At 33.7% G+C, this 18,831-nt stretch overlaps 2 protein-coding genes across 2 annotated transcripts in view; one reads left to right on the plus strand and one right to left on the minus strand.

The window, feature by feature from the left end:
* The window catches only part of LOC111051954 (cytoplasmic polyadenylation element-binding protein 3), a gene marked incomplete in the record, with an annotated part of 134,648 nt that extends 123,090 nt beyond the window's left edge, over positions 1–11,558 (minus strand). Inside the window, 1 exon segment of the mRNA XM_039433752.1 lies at positions 11,336–11,558. Coding sequence (XP_039289686.1) covers positions 11,336–11,353 — 18 coding nt within the window.
* A 4,043-nt stretch (positions 11,559–15,601) lies between these two features.
* The window catches only part of LOC111052170 (cubilin), a 231,266-nt gene continuing 228,036 nt past the window's right edge, over positions 15,602–18,831 (plus strand). Inside the window, 2 exon segments of the mRNA XM_039435056.1 lie at positions 15,602–15,832; positions 18,154–18,246. Coding sequence (XP_039290990.1) covers positions 18,161–18,246 — 86 coding nt within the window. The 5' untranslated portion in view covers positions 15,602–15,832; positions 18,154–18,160.

Here is an 18,831-nt window from a genome sequence, read left to right on the forward strand (position 1 = left end):
CGAGCGAGTATGAATTGTCCCATTAGAGCTAATGGGAATTATATTATAACTGTACCCCTAAATATCACTGATACTGATATGTGGTAATTCAGTTTCAAGGGCTTCTCCAGTGAGACTGATTTTGAAAAGTCAGCATCTGTTGAATTGGAAAGACTTAGGTCATCTATAAGGAATATTAGACAGTTATAGGTAGCTATCACTAAGGGAAAAAGCAATGAAAGTAACAGCTTAATTCATTTTTACTTTCCTTGCTCTATAACCATAGGTAAGGAAAGTATTGTTTTCCGAAAAAATTAAGGTACCCCAATTTCTAAATTTCTATATGTTTCAAGGTCCCCTGAGTCCAAAAAAGTGGTTTTGGGTAGCCTATTGGTCTGTATGTGTGTGTGTGTGTGTCTGTGTACACGATATCTCATCTCCCAATTAACATAATGACTTGAAATTTGGAACTTAACGTCCTTACAATGTAAGGATCCGACACGAACAATTTCGATCAAATGCAATTCAAGATGGCGGCTGAAATGGCGAAATTGTTGTCAAAAACAGGGTTTTTCGCGATTTTCTCGAAAACGGCTCCAATGATTTTGATCAAATTTATACCTAAAATAGTCAGTCATTGATAAGGTCTATCAACTGACACAAGTCCCATATCTGTAAAAATATCAGGAGCTCTGCCTCATCTATGCAAGGTTTGATTTTAGATTCCCAATTATCAGGCTTCAGATACAATTTGAACAAAAAATTCCAAGTGGAAATATTGAGCATGAAAATTTCCACAATAATCGATATTCAGTAACATTTTCACCTGAATTGAAAATAAGCTCAAAATTCGAGAAAATGTTATTATTATTCAATTGCAAACTGTTGGCAACTGTTGATTCTATTGAATCATTCACTTTGAAGAGATAGCGGACATTATTGTGCTGTCACCAGCTGGCTTGGATCTTTAAATAGTGGACTTAAGATGCGCGTGAACACTTGCGTGAAATTTCAAGTGGAAAAGATTGAGCATGAACATCTCTACAATTAAAGTTCAGTAACATTTTCACCCAACATTTAAAATAAGCTCGAAATTTGAGAAAATGTTATTAGTTCAATTGCAAACTGTTTGGCAACTGTTGATTCTATTAAATCATTCACTATGAAGAAATAGCAGACTTCGTGTGTCTCCAGCGTTATTGTCCTGTCAACAGCTGGCTTGGATCTTTGAATAGTAGACTTGATGCGCGTGAACGTCAGGTGTTAAATTTTCATAACGGCAAGGAAAGTTGTGTGAGTGCGCCACACCAGATTTTTCTGTTTGTTTCAGAAGTTCACGTGAACAATCAAATACAAATCTGAGAGATTCATCCGGAAAAATATCAACAAAATCGATATACGAGCAAACAATGCAAATAAGAACAAGGAAAGCGTGCACCACCAAAATTAATAAAGGGTCAGAACTCGAGTTCCCGGAAAACCTGACGAGGAAAACTGCGCCGGAATACAAGGCTTCTGCTCTAAGGTCGTCAATAAAAGTGTTTTTTGAGAGAAAACTGAGTTTTCCGAACGTGGAAAATCCAGTCAGTGGTTAGATCACTGATTGGAGGAAAGTATTACTTATATTCCAGTCAAATGGTCGTTTTTCAGGAAACAGCCGCGAAAGAATTTTTCTCGACGGTTCTATATGTATTTTGGGGCGCTGAATTCGAATCTGAAAATTTGCTGACATGCCAGAGGGCGGCTTCACCCCCAAAACCCCCAAAGACCCCTAAAATTTTCGGACTTTTTTTAATTTTTCCATAAAAATTCGACTGAGTCATTGTCAATATTGTAGAACCGTTCCATCTATCTATATTATATAAAAGCGAAATGGCACTCACTCACTGACTGACTGACTCACTCACTCACTCACTCGCATAACTAAAAATCTACCGGACCAAAAACGTTCAAATTTGGTAGGTAGGTTCAGTTGGCCCTTTAGAGGCGCACTAAGAAATCTTTTGGCAATATTTTAACTCTAAGGGTTGTTTTTAAGGTTTTAAAGTTCGTCTTCTAGCATATATATTCTTCTTCTCCCAATCTCTTAATTATAATTGAAATTTCCATAATTATCATATGTTACTATAGAACTATAATCTAGATAGAGTACCTCTTCGAAACAGTTGTTAACTGGCAACTAAATTAATAATTTTGTCAGGTTGGCATTAAGTTGAGTTGACTTTATTAGTTTTGGCACCAATTTGAAGATTTAATTGCATTTATCGCGGAAAAATTGATTGGGCACTGCTACTTCAATCCTGGGAATATTATATTTCTAGCCGTCAGTCTCGCTTCGCTCGCCATATCCGTTTAGCCAGACGTTTAGTCTGGACCCCCGACTGGATTGTCCTAACATATGATAAAAATGCTCAAATGAAAAATGCAGGCGAGCGAAGCGAGCCTGCTGATCTCATTCTTGGACGATCCAATCGGTGGTCCAGGGGGCGGAGCCCCCTGGCTAGACGGATATGGCGAGCGAAGCGAGCCTGACGGCTAGTAATTGAATAAAAACACAAATCTGTTGTCAAGTTCTACACTGTTTTATTTAGTACACGACCATGGTTTCGTGACCACACCGGGTCACATTTTCAAGTTGACTTGGTCGTGTACTAAATAAAACTGTGTAGAATTTGACAACATATTTGTGTTTTCAATAATTTTTCCATCTAATCTCGAAAACTTCGAGGTTTTGGAGAAAAATCATTCCCTAAAAAATTGAAGAGAATAAAATTGCCAATAGATCGCGCAGGATTCAACCATTTTTGGTTCCGGAGCTACAAATTTTCAAAAAATGGGTTTTGGGGTGAAGCCGCCCTCCGGCGTGTCAGCGAATTTCGGATTCGAATTCAGCGCCCCAAAATACATATAGAACCGTCGAGAAAAATTCTTTCGTGTCTGTTTCCTGAAAAACGACCATTTGACTGGACTATTGTAGTGGTATTGACTTTGAAGCCCGATTACACAAAAGCCGGTTGAATTTTAACTGTGATTAATTTCACGAGAACCAGTCAGAGAAGGTCTTCTAGAAAATCAATCACGGTTAAAATTTAACCAGCTTTTGTGCAACCGGCACTGAATGTCAGAGTTTCCTTTAAATAATAATTTCTATGCTTCCAATTCAACTAATGCTGATTGGCTGAAGAGAATCTCACCATAGTGAGGTCCACGTTATAATGGCAGTGGAGAAAGATTGAAGAACAGCGTTGCCGAATCTCTGTCTTGCCACTGCCTTCTATAGAGTATAGCTGATGCCAGTATATCTGATGTAATATCAACTAATCATTCTTGTTTGAAATCCTATTACATTAAGCGAACAATTTCTGTATATATCTGGTTATTTTTATATCTGGCTATTTTTATATCTGGTTATTTATGTTTTACGGATCTCGAAAACGGCTCTAACGATTTTCACGAAATTTGGAACATAGTGGATTCGATTGCACCAGGTCTCATTCTTTGGAAATCTCGTTGAACGACATTAAAAGGATAAATTCATCCTTGGAAAACAGATGATAATATCGTCGTCTCTCGATAACAGAAGATGCGTGTGCCTGTGTGGGAGACAGACAGAATTATTTCCAGCTGTGTAATCATAATCAATCAGCGAGAAGTTTTATCTAGCTAGACAATTTTTAATCGATTTGATCAACATAATCTGATTTGTTGACATGACATGATAATCCTCCTGAACTAGAGTCTATATATATATATATATATATATATATATATATATATAAAAAAAAAAGCGAAATGGCACTCCCTCACTGACTGACTGACTGACTGACTGACTCACTCACTCGCAGAACTAAAAATCTACCGGACCAAAAACGTTCAAATTTGGTAGGTATATTCAGTTAGCCCTTTAGAGGCGCACTAAGTAATCTTTTGGCGATATTTCAACTCTAAGGGTGGTTTTTAAGGGTTTAGAGTTCTTTTAGCATGTATATTCTTCTTATTCCAAAATCTTAAAATTATCATTGAAATGTCCATACCATATGTTAATATAGAACTATATTCTAGAGAGAGTACCTCTTCGAGTTACCAGTTGTTCTGTTAACTAAATTAAAAATTTTGTCAGGTTGGCATTAAGTTGAGTTGACTTTGTTAGGTTGGCATTAAGTTGAGTTGACTTTGTTAGGTTGGCACCAAGTTGAAGATTGAAATGTATTTATCCAGGACCTACTAAATACCAATTTATCCAATTAGCCAAAATTAGCGTTTTCTCAGCTTTTCTGCGTTTCCTTACCTTTTTCAATAATTTATGGAAATATATTAAAAAAATTCAGTACACAAATTTAACTGAGGTGGAAGAATTTTGTTCGCCAAAGATACGCCGATATAGTAACAGGTGTTTTTCGAGATCAAATTGACATAATACGTTCAAATTCGGTACAGAGGTTCCGCTGAGGTCTACATGCAGGCGAGCGAAGCGAGCCCGCTGATCTCATTTTTTGACGATTTTTGGTCCAGGGGGCGGAGCCCCCTGGCTAGACGGATATGGCGAGCGAAGCGAGCCTGACGGCTAGTATATCATAATTTTCAAAGTTGATCATTATTTGACAATTTCAAGTGATTAGTGAGTGTTATTCTGTTATTTAATTTGGTTTGTATATAATCTAAATTATTATTTTTTTGTTTTCAAATGTTTGAACAGAAAATTGAACCTGAATTCAAGTGTATGGAACATAACCTACTTTCTGGACTATTTATAGTGTATAAATCAAAATTCGGGAGTAAACCGTTTTGGGCTGTGCCTGTTAGTCCTTCCCCAATCATTTTGAAGAATTGTGTTCGGTTTATCAAAAGTCAATAAATAAATAAAGAGGGATGCTCGGTGCCCAGATATTGATCATTTAATTCGTCAAGAGATAATATTTTTTAACGATTTAAAAAATAAATGTTTATAAATGTTATAATGTTAACATTATGTTAAATGTTATAAATGTTTATAACATTGTGCTACCGGGTCTATGACTTCAAATAATCGCTGTAAGGAACTATTTGAATTATTGAGTATGTAGAAGAAAAGGTATCAAGATGAGAATGAAAGAAAAAGGAGAAGATGAATATGAAGGAGGTGATGAAGAAGGAGAAGGTAGAGCTGGGTGGGATGATACGATGAAGAAGAAAAATGAGAAGAGGAGAAAAAGGAAGAGAAGGTAAAGATGAGGGCGATTAAACGATAAAGAAGAAAAATAAGAAGATGAAAACGAAGGAGAAGAAGAATGAGAAGGAGAAGATGAATACGAAGGAGAAGAAGAATGAGAAGGAGAAGATGAATACGAAGGAGAAGAAGAAAGAGATGGTAAAGCTGGAAACGATGATACGATAAAGAAGAAAAAGGAGAATAATGAATACGAAGGAGAAGGAAGAAAACATAAAAATGAAGACGATGATTCGATGAAGAAAAAAAGGAAAATATGAATACGAAAGAGAAAAAGGAGAAGGTAAAGCTAAAGTTAAAAAAGAAGGAGGAAAAGTAGTAGAAGAAGAATGAGGAGAAAGAGAAGAGGTAATAACAAAAAAGAATAGCATGAAGGAGATGGAAAAGAAGGCTCGACAAAGACTGATGAGTGAGAAAAAGAAGATGAGATCAAAGAGGAGATGAAGACAAAGAAGAATATGAGAGAGAAGGTGAAGGCGTAGACGCGATTAAGAATGAAGGAAGACTAGGAGAAGAAAAGAGACGAAAAATAAGAAGAAGACAGAGATGGAGAAGGAGAAGAAGAACACGAAGAAGAAGAGAGAAGAAGAAGAAGAAGAAGAAGAAGAAGAAGAAGAGAAGAAGAAGAAGAAGAAGAAGAAGAAGAAGAAGAAGAAGAAGAGAAGAAGAAGAAGAAGAAGAAGAAGAAGAAGAAGAAGAACACGAAGAAAATGAAGAAGAAGAAGAAGAAGAAGAAAGAAAAAATATATATAGAATTTCGAGATAAATAGTCAAATGAATTAATAATCTAGGTATAGATTATTATTTATTCTATAAGTAATCAGAGTTTTCAGGTCGCACCTGATCAATTTGAGTGAGAGCCTCTGACATGACCCAACGACTGTTTATCAGGCAGCCAGGACTGACGACTTAACGTGTTCATCCGAAACACGGGTGTGCTCCAAGAAAAATATTTCGGCCACGGTGGGATCTGAATCCAGGCGTTTTGTACTTGATTATGACGATTGAGTAGAAGGAGAGAGAGAATAGAAAAAAAGGAGATAGAAGAGAAAGAGGAGAAGGAGAAGGAGAAGGTGGTGAAGAGGAATAATAAGAAGGGAGAGAAAAATGAGAAGAAGCAGATGAACGAGAAGGAGAAAAACGAGCAGCGCAGAAAACATGAAAAAGAAGTAGAACGAGAAAAAGAATAAGAAGAAAAAGAGAAAGGAAAAGAGAGAATAAGGAAAAGGAGGAGGAAGAGAAGAACGGGAAGATGTGAGAGAAGGAAAAAGATGGGATGAAGAACTAAAAAAGAAGATGAAGAAGAAAGATGAGAATGCGAAGTAAGGGGAATACGGAGACGTGATAAAGAAGAAAAAGTACGCGATGAAAGAATTGATATGTAGAAGAAAGAGAAGCAGGATAGTGAAAAGATGAGTGACAAAAGAAGAAGGAGATGGAGAAGGAGGAGAAGGATGAGGTGAAGATGTACACGAAGATGCAATGAAGAAGAAAAAGAAGGCGCGATTAAAAAAAAAGAAGATGAAGAAAAAGAATTAGAAGGATAATGAGGTGAGGACGAAGAGGTGATAAAGAAGGAAAATACGAGATGAAAAAATGGAGATGGTGATGCGGGAGATAAAGAAAGAGAAAGAGAAGATGGAGGAGAAGGAGAAAGAAAAAAGGGAGAAAAAGAGGACCTTATTGGTTGGTGGAATAGATGGAGAAGAAGGACGAGAATAAAAAGGCACTTTGAAGAAGAAGATTAATAAGGAGGTAGAAGAAGAAGAGAGAAGAAAAATTGAAAGAAAAGAAACAGTAGTAAGATATCATCATACAAAATCTACACGTGTGTCGGTTAACTCTGTTATGTGAACACATTAAGTAATTAGCGATTGAAACTGAACTGTCCAAAATGATCTGGATTTATCGGATACCAGACAATAAATACGTTGAAGATATAAAAGAGAGAGAGAAAGAAAGACACATAAACAGTGGAATAGAACGAGAGAAACAAAGGCACAATTCAGTAGCTGTTACAAAAGAGAGAGAGAAACAAATAATATTCTTTCCCGCGTTGCAATTAATTTCAGTGGCTCACTTTTGAAGTTCAACCGGCCTTTCGCCAATATTTACTTTTCTCAGAGTTCAATCACTCTTTCGGAGAATTACTGATGGTCCTTATCTTGCTAATATCGTTTCCAGTCCGAGCTCAAATCTGTTTCTCACATACTAAAGAATTTATATCTTTGAATTTATTTTCGAAATCCAATAATGCCCGTGGAACAAATAATATTAGTTTCCAGCCTTGCAAATAATTTTGTTAGTTAGCTTTCAAAGATCAACGGACCTTCAGACAATGCTTGTTTTTCTCAGGGTTTGAATGTAGCTTCTCTGGATAATATTATTCTGAGACCATGCTAAACAGTGTTTCTCATTTCAAAAAAGTGGAATCAACCTCAATTCAGACTTTTAAATTATTATCTAAATTTGGGAGAGAAATAGTACAAGGAGTATCCTTAGTTTTTCTCTCCCATTCAGTGCTTCTTGTAAAAATTATAATAATAAATAAATAATAAATATTATGAGGCTACAAAGAATTAAGTCCGTTAAATTTAATTTTCAAGTTTTTATAATACACGTGGCTGGTTTATTTTTCGTGGGTTTTTGACTAGCTAGATGAACTCCTCGGCTAACAGTAATCTGATTTTCTTTTATTTTTGTTATCGTAATTTCTTTTTCAAATAATAAAATAATGGAAAAAATTATTTATTTATTAAATAATAGAAAATTATTTTTCAAGTTCAAAATTACACAATCATGGTTTGTTTATTGGAGGGATTAGTGGACTGGCTTAGTGTGTACCTCGATTAACCGTCATTCGATATTCTGTTATACGTTATTATAAAAATTAATTTGTGTTATACAAAATTTGATTGTAAAAGATTTAATTTATAACCTGAATAGGTTATTGTCGGGTAGTATACTACAGTGGACTAGCTTCGTATAATCTTGTCTTTTTTCCTTTAGGGCTACTCTAAAATATAAAGAAATTATATTCCTAATAATTATTTTGATGTCGTGATTGAACAATTTTAAAAGGGTACTTAAGCCGCGTTTAGACCAAAGTTATTAACAAAATTTTGATAACTTAATCCTTATAGATTCTATTAGATTGGACATAACTTTTCATACACATGATGAACATGTGTTTGTCAAGTTCCGTTCAAATTAATAGAATCTATAAGGATCAAGTTATTAACGCATTGTTAATTGAACCGAGCGAAGTGAGTCTAACATTGAAGTCGACGGTTTGGCATTTCTCTTAATGTTTAAATGTTTGAATATTTAAATGTTTATACGTTTTTATGTTACGCATTTACAGCGAAACGCGGTAATAGATTTTCATGAAATTCGACAGGTATGTTCCTTTTTCAATTGCGCGTCGACGTATATACAAGGTTCTTAGAAATTTTGCATTTCAAGGATAATATAAAAGGAAAAAGGAGCCTCCTTCATACGCCAATATTGGAGTAAAAATCATACTATAGAATTATTCATCAAAAAATAGCTGACAAGTGATTACACAGATGTGAGTGGAGAAGCCAGTCTATTGCTGTATTTCCAAAGACCTTAAAGAGATCTTTAAGGTCTTTGTGTATTTCCATAAGGTCTATAATTTCAATCAGGTACTTGTGGATGAGAAAACTGCGTGAGGTCTACTGTTCACAGAACTACTAGTACTTTGGTGTAAACGCAGCTTAAGATTTTTAATTTTTATTTTTATTTCGTGTAATCTTGTATAGTACAATAACCTCTATTAACCGTCTAATCATATTTTATCTATGATCTATTATCCGTTATCATGAAAATATTCTTGATCAGTTACAATGACGGATACCAGAAAATTATTACAGGTTGTTATTATAAAGACAAAATTGAATGTTCAATTTTTCCATCATTTAATACAGGCTTTCCAATCAATAAAATAACACTCAATTTAAAAGTTTATTTTTAATAAAAACTGAATTCAATGTTCAATGTTTTCATTATTCAAAAAAGGCTCTTGAATCAATCTAATTTCACATTTAATCCACAATTCTTAAAACTGCGTTTACGTTTACACCATCCTAATAGATTCTATTAGATTGCACATAATTTATCATACACATGATGAACACATGTGTCTGTCAAGTTCCGTTCAATCTAAAAGGATCTATGAGGATCAAGTTATTAACATTTTGTTCATAACTTTGGTATAAACGTAAATGCAGCTTTAAGAACTGTGGATTCAATGTGAAATTAGATTGATTCAAGAGCCATGTTAATAACTTTGGTGTAAACTAAGCTTTAAACCTACTTCTGATAATTACGTAGCAATAAGCTTGTTCTTAAGGAGATTTTCTGTTGTAAAACAAGACATCTGGATCTAAAAACATCAAAGGCTAGTTTACGAGAACTCAATGTTCTATTTTTCATAAAATGTGGTTTATTCCTGATGAATATTATTAATATTCATGAAATAAATTATGAATTAATATTTATGTAATAAATAAAAGTGGTATTGACAATATCAAAGTATTATTCTTTCAATTATGGAAAAATCATTAATATTTATGTATTTGTTATGAATATAGGAGGAATAACGGGGAGAACGTACCGGTAAGTTGAAAGAGTCAAAAGATATGCAAGCTAAATTCTCTCTCGAAGTTCAAATTTTTTCATGAAAGCTCGATAAAAAACGTTTATTTTCGCCTATGTATTGTAACAAATATCAAGGAATCCGAGGAATAATACGGGAAAATATACATGGAGTAATGGGGAAAAATGTAAGTTGAAAAGTCAAAGAGATTTGCAAGTTAAAGTTATTCTCAAAGTTTAAGTTTTTCCTTCATGAAAGCTCAATAAATAAGTCCAACTTTGTCTATATATTATAGAAAATACCAAGGAGATTGAAAAAATATGTTGATTTTGAAGAAATAATGATAATAATTCTTGAATGAAGTATTTCAAATTTAAACAAAAATGACCGTTAAAAAACGGTCAGCGTACTTCTACAAAGAGGCTTCAAACTGGATAAACTTTCTGTACTTTTGAAGTGGAAAATCAGAAAATATCAATCAATATCTATCAAAATTAATAGTTCAGAATACAATAATATAATGGTATGCTACTTAAAAAGTATTTTAGGTAATGCATGCAAAATAGTGTAATATTCGAGGAAAACATTTGTATGCACACGAGTTTCTTGAGACGCTTGAAACTAGAGGTGAAATCATCTAGAAATTACGACAAATATGTAGAAAAATGTGTTAAATATGAGATAGTAATGTAACAAATTCAATAGATAGCAAAGAATTAGAAGAGATAAAAATAAAATAACGTACTAAAGCATGAAGAAACGACCGTTAAACTTTTTCAAATACCGAATTCAAATTCGCAAACTTAAACTGGGAGTGAATTATCGGGAATTATCTAGAAAAATATGCAAAATATGATATAGTAATGTAAGAAATTCATTAAATAACAAGGAATAAAGAGATATTCAAATAAAATTATAGGTATCCAATAGCAAGAAGAAGTGACCGTTACACCTAATACCGAATTCAAATTCGCAAACTTAATCCAGGGGTGAATTTTCAAGAAATATCTTGAAAAATATGCAAAATATGATATAGTAATGTAGGAAAAACAACAGATTACAAAATATTGCAAAGAATTCAAATAAAATAACAGTCTATATCAAGAAGAAACGTCCGTTAAACTTCTTCAAATCCCGAATTGAAACTCGAAAACTTAAACTTCTTCAAATCCCGAATTGAAACTCGCGAACTTAAACTAGGGATGTATTTTCGAGAAATATCTAGAAAAAATATGCAAAATATGAGATAGTAATGTAAGAAATTCAATAGATTACTAGGATTTTGAAATAATTCGAATAAAATAGTAGCCTACAGAAAGAAGAAACGACCGTTAAATATTTTCAAACTCAAATTTGAATATGCGATGCCTTCTCTTGAAATGTGAGCTACAAAATTGGGGGAAATACGTGTGATTATTGATAAATTTATAGGAATATTATGAGAGTTGTATGAAAATTATAGAAGTGGTGCAATTAATTAACATGCATTACAAAACTTTAGTAATTAAACAAGTTTTATCATGACTTACCTGGTGCGTCGCTGGCATTTTCCTAGTGAATCGGTTATAACACGTGAAAAAGCTATCGGTATTTTAAAAAACTCTAAAACAAATTATATTCAAAAGAATATAGGTAACTGAATAATCTAAATAACACAGTCGATAGTAGAAATCTACACGTGAAAATGGATATCACCACACAGTTTCCATGCCAAAATCGGGGAGATGTGGACAGTCTGAAGTCGCAAGGAAGACTGAGAACGTGGGAATTGTTCCCTATAGTCCGCAAATATTTTTCCCTTTCCCCGTAGCCCCTGAGGGTGACGTCACAGCAGCTTCGCTCCTATTGGTCCGAGCATCTCCCTCCGCTCGCAAGCTTTTTCTCCAAAACTCGCGGTGGCGGAAAATTCAAACTCCAGAAAATTTGGAAAGCGTTCTTTGACTCTGCGGACGCGCTGATATCTTATCGCTTGGATACGAGCATGGATGGTATATAGGGGAGTATATAATATATATCTTTATGTATTAATGGTGTATATACAGAAACACAACACAGATAAATTAAAAACACTACTTATAAACTATTTCAGGATAATATTTCGGTTGCCGTGTCACTGGATATTTTCACCATGCATTCATTACATTCCTTATTTCTTTATCCATATTGAATTCACTATTAATTTTATTCTAATTAATCATTTATCTAAGAATAATTGACCGAGCGAAGTGAGGTCTAAGATTCAAGTCGACGGTTTTGCATTTCTCTTTATGCTTATATGTTGCGCATTTACAGCGAAACGCAGCAATAGATTTTCATGAAATTTGACAGCTATTTTCCTTTTTTAATTTCGTGTCGACGTATATACAACGCTTTTGGAGATGTTGCATTTCAAGGATAATATAAAAAAAAGAAGCCTCCTTCATACGCCAATATTAGAGTAAAAATCAGACTATAGAATTATTATTCATCATAAATCAGCTGTCGAGTGGATTATAAATTGCATGCAATGACGCATGCAATTCAATATCTCAATGTAACTTATTGAAAACACAGCTGTTGTGTGAACTATTAATTGCATGCAGTGAGGCATGCAATTGATAACTTGAATTAGAATAGTATTTTCTCCCGATTTTTCTTTGCTTTCAACTCGGTAAGCTTTTGATGATAGCAGCATACCAGCATTATTCACCGATATCTCGCCGACACGAGAGAACAGGACAGAATTTACTCTGATGGACAGTATTAGAGGAGACTGTGGTTTAAAACTGCGCGAGGTCTACTGTTCACAGAACTACTAGTCCAAGAATAATGAGTTAAATGATTGATTAGAATAAATAATAGTTAATTCTATATGTATAAAGAAAAAAGCATTGTAATACAGGGTGAAAATATCCAGTGACACGTCAACTGAAATATTATCCTGAATTCTTGATTCATATAATCATCAAAATGATAGGGAGAGAAAAAATAAGGTAACCTTGTGCAAATCCTCTCCCAAATTTAGATAAGGTTACACATAGTCCGAAATAGGTTAAGTCTCGTTCACTTCACAAAACTTTCAATCCTTAATTATTTTCACAAAGTAGTTTTTTAAATTTAGATGCTTCAAAACCAAACGAAAAAATGTGGGCATTATCAAACGAAAATTCAAATTAAATGCTGTACGGTAATTCACCACGAAGACTTTTGCTACTGCAAATATTGACAACAGGGTAAACAGCTAGATGGAGATTCGATGAGCGCTACTATTCAAAAATAATTAAATTTATTTATTAATTTACCCGGGCTGACAATTAATATTTGAATAATAGCGCTCATCGAATCTCCATCTAGCTGTTTACCCTGTTGTCAATATTTGCAGTAGCAGAAGTCTTCGGGGTGAATTACAGCATTTAATTTGGGGTTTCGTTTAATAATAATAATAAATTCATTAGCATTTGAATAATGGCATTATCTCAGTAATTTCCATCTCCAAACATAGACGTTGATAATAAGTTTTTCTAATCCATCCGATTTGTTGTTCAACTTGTGGTAGAACATCAAGGTTGGATTCGACGTCAGACATTGAATGAGGTAGTTGGATGGATGTTGATTTGTATGTTGGATGAGTTGGATCAACTAGAGGTTCAACATCCGAAGCTTTGACATCCGACTACCTTTTGTTTTCCATTGACCAGACTGAAGTTGGAGAGCCGGCTTTAGTTTCTCCAATTTTAATGTGTTTTTTTAACAACTCTCTATGAGTATTTTAAGCCCAGGTGATAATGAGGGGATAAATGACGATGCCGCACAAACGCATCCATTTGTGATGATTTAATGAATGAATTGGAGAGAGAATGAATGAATTAAAGAGAGAATGAATGAAAGAGACGTGATGAAATGAAATGTAATGATTTATTATTTTGTGTATAGTAGCCGATTGAATCAGTTTCTCTATTTGTAGAGATTACAATAGTCCGTCTCATGATTCTATTCTACTTCCTCTTGGAACTCTGTATCGACATCATGTATCACATGACCACCTTCTCATTTCAAAAATGAATTTGGATTCATAGGGTCAAAGATGTTGAAGCGACAGAGTAATTCTTTAATTGTAATTTTCAATTAAAATCGGATCTCAAATGAACCTATTGTCAAATTATTCTTGTTCTTGAAATATTTAGCTTTTCCATGATTCTCATCAACTCTGTATAATTATAAGTTGCGGGTCTCAAAGAGTACAATACAACAGTTCTGTTCTTGAGCGAGTTCCCCAACACAGGGGGTCACTAGTTAAAAACATGAACAAATGCTGTTAAATTATTCTTGTTAGAGAAATGTTTAGCCTTTTCCATGATTTTCATCAACTCTGTATAACTAAAAGTTGTGTGTTTCAAAGAGTACAATAGAACAGCTCTGTTCTTGAGCGAGTCCCCCAACCCAGGGGTCACTAGTTAAAAACATAAACAAATGCACTTATTTACAAATGCTCTGATTGTTTTTCTTCGTTTGCAATATCTCACAAGCCTCAAATTCGTACTGCTAAAAAATGTGAAACATTCTCAATCATATTGATTAAGGTTTTTCGGTACACTTTTTCAAATTGGATAATCTTTCCAAAATAATTAAGATCACTATAAGAGTGAGAAAAAGTGACAACTGAAATTTTTAAGTGGTCTAATAAACGAGTTATGGGTTGTTGAAAGTGCTAACTCCGTTTTCTTCCGAGATCATAAACGGTTTCGAATTTTCCAAATTTAACATAACAAGTTATCGAATTTACAAAAAATGTTACTTTTTTATTTATAAACGATACGGGGAATAATATGTTTTAGTTTAGAGAGATACATTTTTTGAATTTTCAAGAGAAGTTCTGTTAATATAGTCAAAACCGTTTATGATCTGGAAAGAAAACGGAATCTGGAAAATTAGCACTTCAACAACCCATAACTCGCTTATAGTCCAGTCACTATATACATTGGTGCATGCAATTTATATTGTAGTTCTGATTTTTTAATATATTATTTAGGTACATACGAGAAGTCCAGAACCAATTTCTTTATGCAAAATTTCCTTGTGCTAGATACAGAGTGGCCCAAAAACCTCGTATTTTCCGCTCATTTTCCTGTTTTCAGCTATTTCTGCCAAATCTCGTAATCGGACAGAAAAATTCGCTTCCTCCTTTTTTCTAGATTATGAAATTCTGAATGAAATGAGATCATTCGGAACTCTCTATCTCCAATGAGTACTGAGGAAATTCTGCATGAAGAAATTGGTTCTGGACTTCTCTTATGTACCCAAATAATATATTAAAAAATCAGAACTACAATATATTTTTGGATAGTAGTTCTCAGCGAATTTCCATCTAGCTGTTAACCCTGTTGTCAATGTCTGCAGTAGCAGAAGTCTTCGGGGTGATTTGCAGCATTTATTTAGGATTTTGGTTAAATAATAATTATACAATATAAATTGCAAGCACACCCCCTTTTTTATGTCTATATTGACTGTACTATTATTAGACCACTTTCAGTTGCCACTTTTTCTCACTCTAATGGTCTCAGCAATTATATTGAAAACTATTATACAATTTGAATAAAAAAAAGTGTGCCGAACAACTTTAACAGACTTAACATGTCTTTATGAGGAAAATTTCACAATATCCAAAGTGGTAATATGGTAGGAGAAAGTAATATGATACAGAGGCACACACTGTCACCAGAATGATAACTGGGATGATATAAACAGGCATTTATGGCAACTCCCCTTTCTGGCATTGACTTCAGTCTCTGATCAACATTCGGAAGCTCAGTTGGCTTTCAAACCTCGGTCATACATCACGGATCAAATCAGGAGCTTAGTTAGCAATCCATAGATCACAAATTAATTCTAACTCAGGAGTTTAGTTGGCAAATCTTAGATCACAGATTAATTCTAACTCAGGAGTTTAGTTAGCAAGACTTAGATCACAGATTAATCCTTATTCAGGAGTTCAGTTGCTTTCAAATGCTGAGGCTGTGAAGAGGATATACGAGCGATATCCATCTTAGGTAAGTTACGATTGATTATTGTCAATATTTGATTCAAATTCAACATCAATATTCCACCTATTTGATACGTTGTTGAGTGAGTGAAATACTGAATGAAAAAGACTAAGAAATTGTCAAAAAACCACTGATTTATTGATAATTAGAAATAATTTCTAATTATCAATAAATAATAATCAGTGGTTTTTTGACAATTTCTTGAAATAATTTCTAATTATCAATAAATCAGTGGTTTTTTGACAATTTCTTAGTCTTTTTCATTCAATATGAATAATTACCACAATATCAACTTCTCAACTACACAAAAAATGAGTGAAATACTCCTGTCATTGAATAATTACAAAAATTATTTATTGGCAACATACTGAGATAATAAATTGTATTTTTCTAATATTATAGAAGCTTTTGAATTTTGTTATGACAAACTATCGTATGTTGAACGCATCACGTGAATAAAACCATGGAGAAAATATAGCACAAGACAATAACTCATGGTAAAGGGCGTTTATATTCCAAATTTCATTGTTAACTCAATCCCATAGTCCTAGAAATTCTTTTTCGTGGAGCTATGTGAAGCTGGTAGTCTCTCATACAGTCTCTCCAACGCCATGATCATATCACCCGAGCCCACATTGCTAGTTCAACAATAAAGCTTCCCGATCAAAGGCTTTTTCGAATAGTCAAGCTTGTTAGAGATAGATATCTTGAAATACGGAAATCCAAACTATTTTAAAGATGATTTCAAATTTGTCTCTGAAGGTAGGAGGATAGATGCTTCACATACTAGAACCGGAGGAAGTACTTTAAGGATACCCAACAATCGAACTACTATTTTCACAAAATCCTTTCTAGTTAGTGCCTGGCGAGCATGGAATGCACTTCCCGTTACTATCAGGTCCATCGAGAGCCGAGCGAGCTTCATCCTGACTTTAAGAAAATATCTTTTGGAGCAAATGACTGAAACTAGTCCAGCCCTAGAACGATCACATGACAACCATCCACCACCCATCCCACAAATACAAACCTATAAACCTGTTTTAGAATAAATTGTATATATATTATATAAACTCATATTATTTTAATCATCCTCTGCATACTGCTGTATATTACTGGAAGATGATTACCCTGATCTATTTTCAGCCTACTCCATTTCAATAATTAATGATTTGATCTTACTTACTTATATAATCATTTTACTTTATTAATTTTCTGTTTTTCTTCTCTTAAATCTTCATACTAATTAAAACTTTTACAATATTTTCATTTTTAAATAAATCAGTTGTATTAATGAAATTAACGTTTTGGTAGAGAGTTAGAGGGAAGAATAGTTCGAATATTCTTTCCAAAGAATGGTCATTGATATGTCCAAAGCTCCGCCAATTTATGTAGATGCATAACAATATTATCTATTTCATCTAAAGTTATTACAAATTGTTTTTTTTTATATTATATACAGCTCAATAATTATTTTCTCAATTTATATTTTGTAGATTCATCCATAATTTTGCTGTATTGTAAGCTATTGTATATAAGTGTATAAGCCAGTATATATTGTACTCAATCTTGTACTTTATATTGTAGTATAAATAAAGTACTCAATCAATTAATACTGTGCCGTTCTTACACTCTCACACCAATAAAACACTAATAAGAGACAGAAGTCGATAGTAATTGACTTGATTCAGCAAGAAATCGACTTGAAATTTGGAACCTGAAACGACCAATTTATGGGATTTCTACTTATGCTATCTTTTCTCTATGATAAAACAGAAGTATGATGCATTAAAACTTCAGTTGGATTTATACCATAGAGAAACAAAAGCATAAGTAGATATCCCATGGCATAGGGCGTTTATGTCGCAACTTTTACTGTTATCTCAAGCCGATTACTGTTGATTATTGTAGATTTTTACCTTTATGACCGGGTAAGAGTGTATGAACGGCACTATATGAGAGACTACCAGCGTCACACAGCTTCACAGGAAAGAACTACGTGGACTATCGGCTTGAGATAACAGTAAAAGTTGCGACATAAACGCCCTATACCATGGGATATCTACTTATGCTATTGTTTCTCTATGATGATACTTTGCAAGTTGCAGAGACAACATATCGTATTCTTTAACGAGAGTCTTATCAAAGGTAGATTGGAAAATGAGACATATTCTTGTGATTATTGTAACCGTAGTTGTATCTAATTTGAATTACTCACTCTATTCCGGTATATTTCATTCATTGTCTGATATTTTTCATCTTAGAGTTTTGAATTGTTTCAAACAATAAATCCCGTATTTCTAAATGATAGATATTTTGTGTTTGAACAGGACAGAGATGGGTCGCTGGCTTGAATTTCAACAAGTCGCGGTGATTTTGGTTGTTTTTTTCACATTGAATCAATCATCTGCTTTAAAAGATCAGTGAGTAATTCTTCATTTAGTAATTAATTTTTCATACATATATTCATTTTCATTAAGTGAAAATTCCATTATCATTAATAATTAGTTCATGATTGATAATTAATTCATCAATCAGAATACTAGAACTGAATAAACTTTGACAAGGTTGAGTGTTGACTGGCATGGCATGTGGATGCCCTTTCAAACAATGGAAATCAACCAACGATTAAAATTCTCTCACAAATAACTGGTGTTTAGGAAGGCTTATACATATTTGGAATGCAACGTTGAATATGAATTTTAGTGGAATGTATGTATTCAGGTTTTAACTTGTGTTTTAATCTGTTATTTTATATAATAAGCTTTTCAAAAAAGGATACTAAAATGTTATTTTATAAATGGATTTTATTGTCTGTGCAGTGATTTTCCAACTAGTTTTGTAGAGTTTTCTTGAGCCGCTACTTTAGTGTTCGTGAGAACCGCTAATTGGGGAGGGGCTTGTCTTGGCCAATGCCAGACGTTCACCTTGAAAGGTCACGGCTTTCACTAATAACGGTGCTCGACCGTTAAAATAGATACTGCTTCTCTTCATTTCAGTTCTAGTTG

Source organism: Nilaparvata lugens, chromosome 8 (assembly GCF_014356525.2).
Source record: "Nilaparvata lugens isolate BPH chromosome 8, ASM1435652v1, whole genome shotgun sequence".
In the NCBI taxonomy this organism is placed as follows: domain Eukaryota; kingdom Metazoa; phylum Arthropoda; class Insecta; order Hemiptera; family Delphacidae; genus Nilaparvata; species Nilaparvata lugens.